The sequence below is a fragment of the Miniopterus natalensis genome, chromosome 12 (genome assembly GCF_054644295.1).
Source record: "Miniopterus natalensis isolate mMinNat1 chromosome 12, mMinNat1.hap1, whole genome shotgun sequence".
NCBI classification, from domain to species: Eukaryota; Metazoa; Chordata; class Mammalia; order Chiroptera; family Miniopteridae; genus Miniopterus; species Miniopterus natalensis.
Window position 1 is genome coordinate 69,412,218 of NC_142092.1, and position 15,814 is coordinate 69,428,031.

General features: G+C 62.8%; 1 protein-coding gene across 5 annotated transcripts; it reads left to right on the forward strand.

Annotated features, from left to right (window-relative positions):
* Positions 1-10,086: 10,086 nt before the first annotated feature.
* On the forward strand, positions 10,087-15,667 carry EGFL7 (EGF like domain multiple 7). 5 transcript variants are annotated; one of them, XM_087822955.1, is made up of 8 exons: positions 11,468-11,566; positions 11,763-11,879; positions 13,074-13,189; positions 13,395-13,490; positions 13,584-13,748; positions 14,401-14,465; positions 14,988-15,150; positions 15,347-15,667. In XM_087822955.1, the coding sequence occupies exons 1-8, from the start codon at positions 11,487-11,489 to the stop codon at positions 15,367-15,369; spliced, it is 825 nt and encodes a 274-aa protein (XP_087679081.1). In that variant the 5' UTR covers positions 11,468-11,486; the 3' UTR covers positions 15,370-15,667. The 5 variants fall into 5 exon arrangements, with proteins under 5 accessions (XP_016066529.1, XP_016066525.1, XP_087679081.1 ...); XM_016211043.2 differs by lacking the exon at positions 13,584-13,748 and having other exon boundaries at positions 10,087-11,566; XM_016211039.2 differs by lacking the exon at positions 13,584-13,748 and having other exon boundaries at positions 10,087-11,566; positions 14,988-15,667.
* The last annotated feature ends 147 nt before the right edge of the window (positions 15,668-15,814 follow it).

Below are 15,814 nucleotides of genomic sequence, written 5' to 3' on the forward strand. Positions count from 1 at the left end.
GATCTTCCCCAGGGCTCCCCCAACCCGCCACTCCCTGATCTGACATATTGGGAAACTGAGGCATCTAATATCCATGACCTCACTGGAGCCCAGGACGGGGACTCCCACCTCCCAGCAGTCCTCCACTGACCGCTGACTACAGGGATGTTGGGGACAGGGGTCTGCCTCGCCGTGGGGCCCCTCACCCTCCACCAGACGGCCACAGTGCCCCTGCCCTCCCCTCCGGCTGGGCGCACTGCTGCTCTGGGCTGGAGGTCATACTCTGCCGCGACAGCCTTCATGACCCTGAGAAATCGTTCCTCCTCCATGAACAGGGTCAGACTGTGGTGTCACCCTCACAGGGAGGTGACGGCCCCCAGGAGCCGCCAGCATGCAAAGCAGTGCCTGCAGACCTTAGCTGTCTCTCTTGTTGTTATCGCCCCTCTCCCTTAGTGGGCAGGGAGGGGAGGGGACAGGATGGCCCCAACGAGGACGGGTGGGCTGCTGAACCCTGGCCCCCCTCCACAAACCTCCCCTCAACCCCATTCACGGGAACTTCCTTTTCCGTCCCGGGAGATAAAGTGTTTTTTCCCCTCTACCTTAACGGCTGCCCCATCCGCCCAGCTTAGCAAATTACAGCCGGACTGTGAGTGGGGCTTCCGAGCAGGGTGCCAGGTGGGGGGGCAAGCCCCTCTTCCTCGGCCCCCACCAGCGGGGAGCTCTGAGGGGGTGGGCGCGGCCTGTGTGGCCTGAAGGAGACTGAGGTTCAGAGGAAGCAAGGCACTGGGACAAGCCAGGGTGATGGGGCTGAGGGTGGGCTGGGGTGACCCTCGAGGATCTGACCACAGCGCTGGGTGGGTCTTGGGCTTGGTCGTGGGGCTCTCTCTGCTCAGCAAGGTTCCAGCAGGAGTCCGCCTGACCGCCCTGTGAGTGCCCACCTTGTGGCCCCAGTCAGCACTTTGACCTCAACCTAGCCAACAGCTTCGGAGACAAACATTACTGGGGGTCTCCTGGGAACCAGGGACACACTGCGCACCCACAGCAAAAATCATACCAGGGGACCCCAAGCTCAGTCCCAGCAGGTAGCCTCTTCTTTCTGCACCACACAGACTCGCTCATGCCCTAGACAGTCACAGTGCCTGCAGCTCAGACGGCTCAGCGAAGCAAAGGCTGGATCCAGCCCCCTAGCAGTTGCCCTGCTCCCTGAGGGCCCCTGCCCACTCTCACCTACACCCAGGTGCCTCCTATGAGTCTTTCCGCAAGGAAGAAATTCGTGGTTCAAAAAATAAATAATAATACAGCAATGCCACTGCAAAATCATCGGAATGTCTAAAATGATGAAATGGACAATAGCAAGTGTTGACAACTGGGTGGGGCAGCAGGACACTCCCACGCTGCTGGTGGGGTGCCCTGGAGAGCTGTTGGGCAGTGCTGGCTTCATGCCTTTCCTGGGGCCAGAGTTCCCTGGGACAGTCCCAGGATAGGTAGCCAGGAGAATGTGTTCGTACGTGCATTTGCCAAAAGGATGGCTCGAAGGTGCTCAAAGCAGCACTGTTGGTAAGGCCCAAAGCCCAGAGTGTGTGCATGAGTTGTGATCTCTTCTCCCTGGGGACAAGCAAGAGCCGAAAGTCACAACAGCACAGGCTGGTCTCACAGATGTGCCATCGGGCACGTGGGCACTGAGAGACCCTATGCACTTACACCTTGATCCAGGCACAACCACACTGCAAGAGTCAGAGAAGCAGTTCCTGGGGGTGACAGCAGGGCCCCGTTTCTTGGCGTGCTCACCATGTGAACATTCCCGGCCCGTGTGTGTCTCTGCAAAGTCTTGTCTGCAATGCACATTTACAAGCCACCTCTGGGTGGGGACACCTGCAGGGCCCCCCATCATCGTACTTTACGAACCCGCCCCGGCGCAGAGCACGCAGCAGCGAGCGAGGCATGAGGCTCTCTCCGCTCCGTGGAGCTGGTGCTCGCTCAGCCGGCGGTGCGAAGAATCGGACTTGGTCCAAGTGCTGTGGGAAACCTTGGGAAGGCCTGATGTCACCCTTCACAAAGCTCCCGGACAACTGGGGTGGGGGCAGGGGTGCCCGCCAAGCCGACGAGAACGTCATCCAGGCAGGGTGCGTGGTGGCCTGGATCAAGATGGGGCAGTGGCAAGGACATACTCTGGAGGCAGACTTCTGGGGACCTTCTGGGAACAAAGGACAGGGGAAAGGTTGTGTCCTGGGCGTCCATGGGTGGCCCAGCAAGCGACGCCAGGGGGGACAGTGAGGAGAAGGAGCCAAGGGTCGCCCGACAGTCTCTCGCTGCTCAGGCACCCCTGAACTCCACGTCCAAGACTTCCATTTCCCACTGGCCCCCACCGGACAAGCATCTGCCCCTGTGAGCCTCAGTTACTTGGGCAATTCTCATCACAAGGCTGTTCCGAGAGCGCCGTGCAGGGTGCCCAGCACGGGGTGCTTCTAACAGACACGTGAGGCAGGCATCCGGGATGGTGGAGGGGAGAGGAGGGGAGAGCTGAAGACCCGAGGCAGCCCAGACAGGCCCCATGCTCCCTACCAAGCTTTGTCCCCTTTGGGACCTGGCCCCCACTCAGGTGTAGACAGCTCCCTTGGCCCAGGGATGCTGGAGCCCAGCCACCTCCCTTCCAGTCCTCACTGGGATAAGTGGCCGGGCTAGGCCGTCCCCTGATGAAGGTTCAGCCACATCTGGTATGAAGCTGGGTCCAGCCGTGGCTGACAGAGCCATCCTGTCCCTGAGTCCAGCGGTGCTGGGAGATAAACAGGAAGCTCATTTCTCCCCTGATCCGTGCTTCGCTCTTTCCTTCCTGCAGCCCGGCTCACATGCTCCCGGTGCCCCTCTGCCTCAAGCCGCCTGAGATGCCCACGCTGGCCTCTGCCGGGGGCTTGGTCAGCCCTCTTCTGGGGCTGCAAAGGCCAAAAGCTTGACAGTGAGGGGGGCCTAGGAGGGGCCCAAGAGGACCCTGGAGGCCCTGCTGACCCAGCCACGCCCCGTCACCTGACCAGCACGCTCTGGGAAGGTAAGGTAGCATGACCCCCCTCCACTCAAAGTTCCTTGGCAGCTGGGAGGCAGCTGCAACAGTCTTGCCTTACTGACCATGGGGCAGGTGGGGAAACAGGCCCAGTGTGGGCAGAGCCTCCAGCAATGGAAGCAAAGCTAGCACCAGAGTGCCACGGCCCCCACCTTGGATACCACACCTGAAGCTGGCGGAGCTCCAGGCCAGGTCTCTGAGTTACCTGGGTGTGGACAGCCTGGACCTCCTGGAGGTCACTGACCAATCCCACCCAGTGGCCACCTCTGTGCTAGGCCAGTGAGGCGGGCCATGCTGTGGCCTCTGGGGATGCAGTAGGCCTGGGGATAGACTCCATGGGGGCAGGTGGTGTGCTCAGTGATCCTACGCAGATGCCATCAGAGGGGGGTGGGGGCTGTCCTGTCTTGCCCCAGGTTGAGCCCCCGCTAGCTTGGAGCACAGAGTCAGCTCGCCATTCCAGTACCCTGGGGGGCCCTATGGCATGGAAAGTGCCACCTACTTGTCTCCAAGCCCCCAGGACTCTCCTGAAGTCTGAGAGGGTGTCTCTGTGCTCTGTATGTACCTATACCCCCTGTCCTGGGCAGCCTCTGCCTGACCCTGACATGCCCTAGATAGAGGCAGGACCCCCCTGAGGCTCCGGCGACCTGAATGGAGCACAGGGTGGGTTTTAGGCAACTGGACAGTGCAAAGCTGGTGCTGGGTGGGCCTTGAGCCAAGGCCTCTTCTTTGGATTAGTTCTGGTTTTGGCCCAGGGAGGGGCTGGGGTCCTAGCAGAGCTTGTCAGAAGGGGATCACAGAGCAGTGGGGGACCCCCAGAACAAGTGGGCAGCAGGTAGGGCCGGAATCCCATCCCAGCTGGCACCCAGGAGCCAGCACTGAGAAGACTGACCTCCATAGGACCCAGGACTCTGCTTCCTCTCCTCTCCATGCCTGGCTTCACCTCTGCAAGCTGGGCATCTTTCCAGAAAGTTCCCTAACATGCCCCTGCTTTAGAGGGAGGGATGATCTATTAACCTGCTTACATATCTGGCTAATCAGCTACTCTGGGTCTCAGGCTGGCCCCTGCCGAGGATGTGTCTGACAATTGGTGGGGGCATAGGAGGCATCGGGGGTTTGCTGAGAAAAGGCAGAGAGAGGGAAAGCAGCTGCTGTTGTCCTGATCCATCACCCAGCTCTGCTCCTTGCTCACCTAGCTGAATCCCTCCCCTCTCTAGGCCTCAGTTTCCCTGACAGTACACAGAAAGGGATGGATCCCCTGATGTCTGCTGCTTCTTCCACCCAGGGTCTGGGGTCTGGGTGGTAAGGTACCCCTTGGGAGGGAGGGCAAAGCCCAACTTGGCCTTGCACTCTGGCAAGTACCCCTGGCAGAACACCCCAGCCCTTCTGGGCAAGTGGGCCCTCAGGTGGGAGAGCAAAGGGGCCTGAGTGAGGTAAAGGGGTGCCCAGAGTGTGGCTGCTGTGGGCTGGAGGGAAGAGATTGGGGGGTGGAAGGTTCTGCCTGCCAGATCCAACCTCAGGGCAGGAGACACCACACCTCAGGCCCTCTCGCCACTCAGACCAACAACACCTGAGTCCCAGGAACCTGGGCTGTCATAACAACCCTGGTGGCCAGCACCTCTCTCATCCCCGTGGAACATATAGGGAAGCTGAGACCCAGAGAGGAGGAGCCCCAGAACCCTGACTGCAGGCCTGTGCCCATTCTTCCTGGCCATGAGGGTGTGGAGGGGAGCAGGTCCCTGCTAACTGCTGAGACCTGCCAAGCGTGGCTGAGACCCCCTCTTGCTCTCAGCATTCCAGTGGGGAATTTCCCAAACTCCCTCTTGGCTTCCACCTCCCTCTTGGCCGGGACATTGAGCTGGGGGGAGGTGCGGTTGAGTGGAGAGGCTCAAGGCCAGGCTCAGAGCAGGGCTCGTGCCCAAGGACAGCCATGCTTTGGCTTGGCCCGGCTCTCCCAGAGGCCCTTGGCTGACTGTGTGGTCTGGGCAGGTCCTCAGCAGCTGCCCAGCTCCCCTTGGACATCCGTCATCCACCGTTACAGTCACTGATGCTCGGCCTGCAAGGCCCCAGCATCTCCTAAACGAGGAACCTGAGGGCCAGACCTGGGGGCTGGACCACCCACCAATCTGAGGAAGCACCCCCTTTGGCCACCTAAAGTCTCCTGCATTCCTCCACTCCCACCCCCGGCCCTGCACCTCTCAGCCTGCCGGAGGCTGAGGGACAGAGGAGAGCCAGGGAACATGCTGCACCCAGGAGAACAGCCCATGCAGGGAGGCTGGGCTCTCACCCGGTTAGCACACCTCCAGGAGCAGGGGGCTCAGTGCCCCAGGAGCAGCCCTTTCCAGGGGGGACCTAGAGAAGGCCCTGAGCTGATGTCTTCCCCTCCCTGTCAACACCCCACCCCACCCCCGCCACTCTGGGCTCCAAGGGCCCATAGAACAGGCTGTTCTCAGACCACCCAGCCTCCTTGCCCTTCCCCAGCTCTCTCTGTCTGTGCTCCTACTCCGGGCACACACATCGGGGTGCCGCTGCATGCCCTGGGGGAGAGTCCAGGGTCACAGAATCAAGGGTCCATTCTGTGAAGTCACTCTAATGTGGCCTGTGGTCCCACAAGCCTGGTGGATGCACGGCACTGGGAAGGCCCTGAGGCCAGCCACGTCCTCCATCGCACCTCGTGGGACCAGCTGGGTCCTGGGTCACCAGGCGGGCTGTGGTTGTCCAGAGCATGGTCTCTGGCTGCTTCAGGGTTAGACTTTGAAGCAGGGGGGACAGGTCCCCCACCCCTCCTGCAGCTCAGCCAGGCCCCTCCCTCGACGGCCCCCCAGCAGGCCCTCAGCCTCCTGTTTGTGTGCTGACAGATCCCGTTATCAGCGGAGAACACACACAGGAAGTCCGGCCTGGAAGGGCCCATCCCAATCCCGATTTACACGGAGGGAGCATAAAAAGCCGCCCTTCCTCGCCCGTGTGGAGCCTCCCTGCCCCTCGCCGCTGTCCAGCATGCACAGCCCAGGTGGAGGCTCCAGCAAGCAGGTCAGCAGGCGGCCTCAGAGGGTGCCTCACAGCGCTGGCGCTGGCGAGGGGTGGGTGCACCCCGGGCCGAGGAGGCAGTGGTGGTGGCCATGGCCCAGCCGGGGCCCAGGCAGCATCAGGTATGGCGGGAATGGCCTTGGAAGGGCAGGAAGCGGGCAGAGTGGGGTGAGCACCCCTAGGCTCCCCCTGACCACTGCACCTGTTGGCTGAGCTCGCCTGTGCTCCATACTGCTCTCTGGTGCCATCTCATTGTCCTCTCTATTGGTCCCATTGCCACTGCAGAGGACACTCAGTCCCTAGGCTAAGGGTGCCCACTGGTGGGTGGCCCAGTCTGGATTCTGGTTTGGCCTGAACGACTCCAACGCTTACCCCTGGGTGGCCTGGCAGCCGCTGTGACTCTGGAAGGAGAAGGCACGTGCAGCTGGTGCCCTTCCCCTGGCTCCCCTCCTTCTGGCTCTGCTTCCGGAAAAAGCCCAGCTCAGCTCAGCTCACCCCTCACCCCTCCTCAGACCCAGGCGTCCTGAGGGCATCCCTTAAGGGTGGGTGAGCACTCCCGGGGAGATGGGAATGCCAAAGCTAAATCTGCAGCCAGGATGAGGTGTGCCCGTTGGGGCACTGAGCTGGGGAACAGGAGGAGCCCCCGCTCAGTCGGCCTGGCCTTGGGGTCTTCAGGCAGAGGGTCAGCTTGGTGCAGTGTGGTGTGGGCACTTTGTTGGCCTCCCTTGGACCCTGGGGGAAGCCCTGTCTTTCCTCTCTCTGCCCCACCCAGAGCAGCCCAAGTCCCCACCCAAAGCCCCAAGCTGAAGTGGGGGCCTTCCCAGCCCTGGCCGCCTGTAGTCTCGGTAGTCTGGCATCCACACCAGCATGACTGTCTGAGGACTGCCCATGTTTTAGATGAGGAAGCAGAAGGTGAGGCAGGGGAAGGACAAGCTGACCCAGCTCTCCAGGCTGCCCTTTCTGCTCAGACGGGAGGTCAAAGGGCCAAGTGACCCGCAGCTTCAGGGACAGGATGGGGGCAGGGGAAAGCTCTCCCTCAGAGTCCCCCTAGGGCTAGCTCTTAACTTTTTACTGCTTGGGGCTGGATGAGGGCTTCCCTGCTTGGGTTTGGGGGCCAGGAGATCTAAAGCCCAGTGCAGGACCCCTACACAGTTATAGACAGCCAGCAGCAGCAGTCCCTGCTGCCCTCAGACCAGCTGCCAGGGGCTTCCAGGGCCCCCTGGTCCAGGGCATTGGCAGCTGAAGGGCAGGAAGGAGAGACCTCTTTCTGGGGACTCCTATCCAGCTACCTGAGTCCCCTCCCTCCCATCAGCTACCATGCACCAAATGAGACCCAAGCTAGACGTCCCACAGCTGCTGGCTCTACAAGAGGGCCCTTTCCTCCTTGGGAACCTGCAGGACCCTCACCCACATCCGGGCTTTGCAGAGAAATTTTGGGCTGCCTACACAGCGAATTTCCGTCCCAGGGACCCCAGGGGAAGACGCAACAGCTCATTTGACAACAGGAAACCCTGTCTGCCTCCAGGCTGCAGGCAGATCTGGGAGGCCTTTCAGCTTGGGCCATCATGGGGTGGAGGGTCTGAGGTCCCGCAGTGTCCCCGTTCCCAGCCCCTGGACATCGGGGTGACCAAGGCTGTGTGCTAACCCACACTGTTTCTGACCTGCAGACCCCAGCACAGGGAAGGCACGGGTGGCCCTCATCACCCAGAAGAGCTGCTGCCACCAGTGTCTGGGGCATGACGGATCCCCCTTCTCCAGGTAAGTCCCACAACAAGCCCCAGGGACTCAGGGCAACAGCAGGGGACCAGGCTGAGCCTGGGAATGTCTTACATGTGTACACACATTTAGGTGACCAGGGCCGGGGCTTGAGTTTGAGGGCAGAAACTGCGGAAGGAGGCAGGCCCAGAGTCCCCCGCACAGTGAGGACTGTAATAATCATGGTACAAAAATGACCAAAATGATACCAGTTCCCAGGTAGGGCACGCGGCCCCGGTTCCAGCTGTGCAGGCTACTGTCTCTCCTTGGGCACTGCTGCTCCTGGCCACTCTGCCATGTGGGGCTGCTCTAACCCAGTTATAAATGTGAAAAAGGAGCCGAGGAGAAAAGACTGGCCCAGGAGTCCCCAGTGGTGACCGTCGGGTTGGGGGGTTGCTCCCTGGGGGCCTGAGGAGCACTCAGAGGTGGTCCTGACTGTCCTGAACCAAAGGGGTGCTAACCTGGCACACTGCAGAAGCTGGAGTCTTGGTGTCACACTGGGACCTAGCTATGTGATCTCTGGGGAATAAGGGGTCTCCGGGCCTCGGGGGTCATGATGTCCACCCCACGCGTGGCTGCAGAGCGCAGTCAGCTTTAGCCTAGTGACCTGGCCACCGTGTTGGTGCTCAGCCCGGATGGCGGAGGGGTCGTTGAGAGCTATCCAACCCTGGCCAGTGTGGCTCTCCATGCGGCCTCCAGGTACCTGGCCTGCGTCTCAGTCCTGCGTCCTCTGCAGCCATGCGTCCCGCTGCGGGGACTCGATCGGCTCGGGAGAGGCGGCGGCGCTTAGAGGCCGCCGTGCGCCAGGAATACCGGGTTCCAGCTGACTCACTGCCCGACCCGGGGGGCACGGTCCCCTGCGGGGCCTCAGTTTCCCCATCTGCGCAATGGGGCGTGCGGGCGGGCTGGCGGACGGGGGGCTCCGAGCTCACCCGGGGCGGGGCCGAAGCCGGCCAGGTGGGGCGGGGCCGGGGCGGGGCGGGGCCGGGGCCCCTCGGCGCGGTGGTGGCGGCGGCGGCGCGTGCGCGCGCGGATCGGGCGGTGAGTGCGGAGGGAGCCGGGCGCCCGGCCGGGGGCTCCGGGGGGGAGCCGAGGGCGGGGGCCGTTCGCCGCTGGGGCGGGGGGTAGGGGAGGTCGGGGACATCGCCGCGCGCGACGCTGGGGGGGACGCCGAGCGACTGCGAGGAGCCGAGAGGTGAGCGGGCCGGGGGGCACCGGGCGCCACCGCTCGGAAACTCGACCTCCCGCCCGGGCCCCGGGTCCTGCGACTGGGTCTGCAGAATGGGCCCAGCGGCCTTAGGAAAGGGCGCCCCCTGCTGGTGACGGGCGCCCCTGCCAGTCCGCTCGGGGGCGCGGGTGGGGGGGGCGCCGCAGCCCCTCATCCTCCGTCGGGGCCCTGCGAGTCCTCCAGGGCCTGACTCAGTGCCTCACAGGCCCCGCACCCTGAAGCCCGGGCCAGCTGGGCAGTCTGCGGGCGGGGGGTGCCACCCCACTCTCACTCCCACCCCCCAAGAAGCCGACCTTACGGGGAGAAGGGGAGGCGTGGGACGGGCGGTGGAGAGTGCGCAACCCCAGTGGGTCAGTCTTGTCGTCTCACTCCACCTCCGTGGGCCCTAAAGTGCAAAGCCCCCCCCCCCCCCCCCCCCCGGTGGAAGGGGCGACCCAGGACCATCTCCCTGAATCAGAGTCAGGCCCCTCCCTCTGCAGGCCCAACCTCCCCGGGTGGGGGTTTGTGGGTGAGGGCTTCGGGATGTAGGCCAGGCAGGTAGGAGGGAAGGTGGTGGGCAGGGCTCACGCTGACACTCGGGACACTATTGCTTAGGACCTGGAGGCTTGGGGCCACCTCTGCCCTGGCTGTCCGGCCCCAGCAGGGCTGCAACACCAAAGGGAAATGAGATTCTGCCAGCCCAGCACAGGCTGGGCAGCGCCATCAGCTTCCTCTGGCCCAGGGGGAAGGCATGACTTTCAAAAATTTCTTCTTTTCTAAAGCACGATCCCTCCCTTGATAAACAGCTTGAATAAGTAGGGTAGCTGCTGGAATGGGTGTCTGCAGAAGGCTGTTACATCAGGGGGAGACGAGCACAGGGTCTCTCGAACCCTGGCATGGCCCTGCCCAACTCAGCCGCTGAACTTGCCTGCCCACCGCTGCCTTCCCAGGGCCTACTCCCCAGTGCCACCTGTCCCCACCATTTCAATTCTGACCTGAACCAGCAGGCCTGCCCCCTCACAGTGTGCTGCCCCCAGGGTCCACCCCCAGAGTTCATCTTCCCACTGCCCTGACTGGCCCCTGCCCCCAAACTAAGTCCTGACACCTCAGCTGCCCCCTCCCCACCCCTCGGGGCCCACAGAGAACAGGGGGTGCAGGAAGGACCCTCCTCCAGCTGCCTTTCCACCCCGCCCAGGTGGGCAAGAACACGGAGTGAGCTCCCAGCTGAGTGACTATACGGACCAGACATGGCATCCCTCCCCTCACAGTCTGGCTTGGTGGGTGTGGAGGGCTCAGTAACAGTTTATGGGACTGATTGGCAGAGCCAAAAGAAGTGCCTCTGAGACCCCAGTGGTGTCGTTGAGGAAATTGAGTCCCAGAGAAGGGGACTACCTTACTCTGACTCTACCCCCCATCAACACACATTTCAGCTTCCTTCGGTGCCCTTTCCTACTGGAGGCCCTGCAGGGCCCAGGACAGTCCCCAGGGCAGGTGGGGGAACCCTAGCTCCTTGGGGGCCTCAGGTGACACAGCAGGAGCATGGGAGCAGGGAGCTCCCCAGGCCCTGGCTCACAGTTAGACAGCATCTCCCTGCTCCCCGGTACTGTGCAGACCACCCCTCCAGTCCCCTGGGCATGTTGCAGAACATTAATTCTGGGCTTGGCTTCTCACATTCCCAGGAGTCCTCTCCAGGCCTCCCTGGTTCCCATCCCCAACCGGAGAGGAATGGCCATTAATTCCACCAGTGTGTGTGTGTGGGGGGGGGGGGCCGGTGCTGCTTCAGTCCCTTGCCAGGCGGGTGCCCAGTGGGCCGCTGACTGTGAGCCCTGGAGGCTGTTTGCACTATACTCCACACTGGTTCAGTCCCCAGCGTAGGAGCCCCCCTCCTAAATGCAGGCTCCCCACCCCCTCCAAGGGCCAGAACATCTTCTGCATGCCAAGTGCCCACACCCTAGATGGCCTCCCACACTGCCCGTGGCTGGCTTCCCAAATTGACGACACTGGAGGCCAGAAGGGCCAAGCAGCTGGGCTGGGATCCAGCCCTGCCCCTAACCCCCCATGTGCAGGCTGAGATTGGGGTGCAGGGGTGCCCTTGCCCTACCATGACAAGGATGAGCTGAACCCTGCTGGTGATGGAGAGCTGATCCAGATGTGCCCTGGGCCCCTACCTGCCTCAGTGAACTGCCCTGGAGCTCCAGGTGCTTTCCATGTCCACCCAGCGCAAGACCACCAGGGGCAGGGTGCCTCTCGCCCCAAGCAAGGGCACTGGCTTCTGTTCCTGGGCCCCAGACATTGCCCTCTGTGGCGTGTGGGTGGGCTATATCTGGCTGGGAAGGGCTGTGGGAAGGGCACTATCTCTACCAGGAGCATGGGCTTGATGGGGAATCTGCAGCGGGACCTACAGCGCCATGCCTTGTGCTCCAGGCCACCCTGAGGAGAAGGCCGTCCCACCTGCAGATACGGGCCATGTGGGGCTGCAGGGAGCTGCTCCTGGTGTGGTTCCTGGTGCTGGCAGCGGGCGGCACGGAGCATGTCTACAGGCCTGGGTGAGCCCTCAACCCCTCCCCTGGGCAGCCCCCATACTTCCGGGGCTGTGGCTCTTTCTTGTGGCTCCTGCTGAGGGTCTTTCCCCAGTGACATTGAGAAGCCCCTTCCCCAGGTTCTCAGCTTCCTTGGGTTCTAGGGCTGGGAGGGTCCTGGCTCTGGGAGTCCCTGGCTGATTCACTGCCCCCTCACCTCTAGCCGCAGGGTGTGTGCCGTCGGGGTTCCCCAGGGCCCTGTGTCCGAGTCCTTTGTGCAGCGTGTGTACCAGCCTTTCCTCACCACCTGCGATGGGCACCGAGTCTGCAGCACATACCGGTGAGTGCCCCACCCGCCACACATGGACCCTGGGGCCCAGGAGGGCAGTTTACCTCAAGATGGGAAACTGAGGCCCAGAGCAGTAGGAAGGCTTGCTAAGGCCACATTCGAACTGGTAGCAGACTGATGCCTGCTTGAACGTGGTCATGATGGTACCGCGGTGACCTCGAACGTCAGTCCTCGCTCATCTGCTCCCCACCCTCATTTTTAGAAGGGTCCTCCATCCTTTCTGTCTCCCTCCATTTTGGGGCATCACTGGCTTCAGGTTCTATCCACCTGGGATGATGCCTGCCTCCTTCCTCCTGGTCCTGCCCTCAGGGCTCCAGTGGGTACTCCTCTTCCCTTGACAGCCCCCATGGTCACAGATGGAGGTTGTATCTCTGTCCCCCACCAGGATGTCCCTTCAGCCTGTGTCCGTGTGAATGGCATGCACTTCCGTTTCTCAGCCATGGAGATGTGCCTTAAAAGCATCTTATTTTCTGTAAGGTTCTCTAAGACCTTCTGGGGACCCTGCGTGGGGTAGAGCCCTTGTTCCCGCACGCACAGCAGCTCAGTCTCCTTTCCCAGCCAGAACATTCAGAAACACTGTCTCCCCCTGAGCCTGGGGGGCCGAGGAGGGCTCTGTAATTAAGACCCCCATTCATGAGCTCCACCTGCTCAGGGGAGCGGCTCAGGGTCCAAGTCTCAGAGGTTCCTGAGCGGTGGTTTGACAAGTACTGGTGTACGAGAGCGCCCTCAGCAAACTGGGGACACCAGCCCAGTTCTGTCGATTTCAGCTGAGGGCCTAGATCCCCACCCCTACAATAGGAGGCTCCACTGGGTGGCACGTCTGGACCTTGGGACCACCCCTGCCTCTGTGCTAGGTACAGCCAGGGCTTCCTGCCAAGCCTTGAGGTCCCACTCAGCACTAGCACAGAGCAGGGAGATGGGTTGTGCAGTGACCCTAAGCTGCTGCTGTCCCTTGGGCAAGAGGCCCTCTGGGGACATACTTGGGTGATCTTGTCCACTCTGGGGGAGACTGTTTGTGTAGCTCGTGGAGGGCTTAGGACCAGGAAGGCAGGTGGATGGGGAGGTTAGGGGCACCTCACTGGGCATGTCTAGGAAAAGCCTGACCTGAGCCCAGGAGACCTTGGGGCACCCAGTGAGGCCACCCGGTCAGGGTCGGACCCCGCTGAGCTGCCCCTTCCCACACAGGACCATCTACAAGACGGCCTACCGCCGGAGCCCTGGGCTGGCGCCCCCCAGGCCTCACTATGCCTGCTGCCCCGGCTGGAAGAGGACCGGTGGGGTCCCCAGGGCCTGCAGAGCAGGTGAGGGCCCCGCGGCGCCACTTGTTAGTAAAAACAGTGGCCGGTTAGGCAACAGTCCATCCCGCTGTCCAGACCCGGGCAAAGCACCTGCTGCTTCTCTCAAAACCTGAGCCCAGCACCTCTTTGCTGCTTTCCCGGCTGCCATTCACTCCTGCAGGGCCCTGGGGACCCTTCTGAGTTGGTGACAGCCCTCCCCCACCCACAGCTATATGCCAGCCACCATGCCAAAATGGAGGGAGCTGTGTCCAGCCAGGACGCTGCCGTTGCCCTGCGGGATGGCAGGGAGATAGCTGCCAGACAGGTAAGGCTGGGTTCCGCCCTCCCCAAGACGCCCTCTGACGGGTCCGTCTTGAGGGGGTTCACTGCTCCCTTCCTGACACCCCTTTTCCCACATACATGGATGAATGCTGTGCTGGAGGGGGCAGCTGCTCCCAGCTCTGTGTCAACACTGCGGGTAGTTACTGGTGCCAGTGTCGGGAGGGGCACAGCCCGTCTGCAAATGGGGCGCCCTGCCTGCCCAGGAGAGGGACCCCCAGGGTGGCCCCAGACCCTCCCAGAGGTAAACTCCCCACTTGCCCACCTTGCTGCTGCACTTGGGGGACAGGTGGGGCAGGGCCTGGGTTCTGGGCATGTGGGGCACCAGAGGGCAGCCACCCTGGGCTATGGGCCAGCCCCAACCTGGGCAGAAATGGGCTTTTTCTCAGCAGAAGGGGGGGTGGCCGTTTCTCTTGGGTTCTGTGGGGAGGATTGCTGGGGGGGAGGCCTCATCTCAGCCAGAGAGTGGAGGAAGGCCCCACCCTGGGAGTCCTGTGTCCCTGCCCCGGCAGCCTGGAGACGCCGCACCTCCGCTGGCGACGGGACATTATTACTTTTGGTACGCGCTGTGACACTTCAAACTCGTACCGTGAGTAATAATGCGCCGTCAGCAGCCCGGCACCAAGAGCACGTCATGGAACTCAGCGGGGACCCCTCAACACGGCGGGGACACCCCTCAGCTCGACAGGGACCGTGTACCAAGGGGCTAGCGAGGGTGGGGCTGTGTGCCCAGAGCTGCTACCCAGGGTGTACTGAGCGGGCACGGCCACCTCCCACACCTCCAGGCCGGCCCTGGTGGACAGTGGGAGCCGAGGATGAGGGGAGGGGCTCAGCACGCCTGGGCAGAGGGTGGGGTGCTGGCCAGGACCCCTGACTTAGCACCCGCATCCCCCCAGGAGTGGACAGGGAGGTGAAGGAGGAAGTGCAGAGGCTACGGTCAAGGGTGGACGTGCTGGAGCAGGTGAGGCCTGGGCGGGGGACCAGGGGCCTTGGCCCGCCCCCCCGCCCCCACTGTTTCCTGTCGGCTCTGGTGTTCAGCAGGGGTCCCTGGGGGAGGCTTCCCCGATACTCAGCCCAGAGCGCCCCTGGCCTGGGTTCCATGCTGGGCAGGGGCAGCGGGAGATGACTGGGACCCCATGGCCGGAGGGGCTGAGAGCTCAGCCCTGTCCCCTCACACCACACAGAGAACCTGAACCCAGGTCCAGCTCACCCCCTGAGGGGACAGAGTGCCCCTGTGGGCCACTGGCCTGATGACCCAAGACGCTTGTCCTCAGGGACCATGGGCCCTGCTGGCCCTGTCTGTGCCCACCAGCCTCTGGCTCTCCTGGCCAGCAGCTCCCTCTGGTGGATACCTAGGGCCCTGCAGCTAGAGCTGTGTCTAGGGGTCGGCAGAGCCCTTGCTGGCCACAATAGTTTTCCTTAAAACGTTGTGGGACAGAGGGTGACCCAGGCCCAAACCCACCAGCCTCTGCCTGCCCTGCAGAAGCTGCAGCTGGTGCTGGCCCCCCTGCACAGCCTGGCCTCGCGGGCCCTGGAGCATGGGCTTCCCGACCCCAGCAGCTTCCTGGCCCACTCCTTCCAGCAGCTAGACCGCATCGACTCTCTGAGTGAGCAGATCTCCTTCCTGGAGGAGCAGCTGGGGTCCTGTGAGTGCCTGGTCTCCATGCCGACCTCCCCACCAACCATGCCCCCCAGTAGCCTGAGCTGCCCTGAGTTAGGGCCAGTCAGTGCCCAGAGAGGCCAGAGGGTGGGGCTGGGCAACAAGGCTGAGGGGGCACATCTGGCTGAACTGACAGGCGGTGGGAGCAGTGACCTCTGACCTCAGCCCCCATCCACCCATAGGTTCCTGCAAGAAGGAGCTGTGACAGGTGTGTCTTCTCCCCGAGCTCTGCACTGTACCCCCACCCCATTGGGCAGGGCAGAAGGGGGCTGTGAGCCAAGGCAGGGAGGTTACCCCACCTCTCCTCACCGAAGAAACAGGGCCGGGTGGGCTGAGGGGTCCTCCTGCGTGAATTCAGCCCCTGCACCCTGGTGGGCCCCTGCCAAGGGATGGTACGACAGCTCCCAGCCCAGAGCCTGGGCTGGGACCACTGACTGGGCAGTGTGTTAGCTGGGGGAGACCCACCCCTGACTTTTGTCAGAATAAAATGAGACTTGAAGAGGCGCTGTGTCTGTGGATGGATTGTAGGGAGCACTCAGAAGCTGACGGGCCTCCCTCAGGCCTACCACCATGTGCTGGCTGGTGGGAGAAAAGGGTGTAACCACAGGGCTGGAAGGGGCTCCAGCCGTACTGGGCTCCCCTAGGTAGGG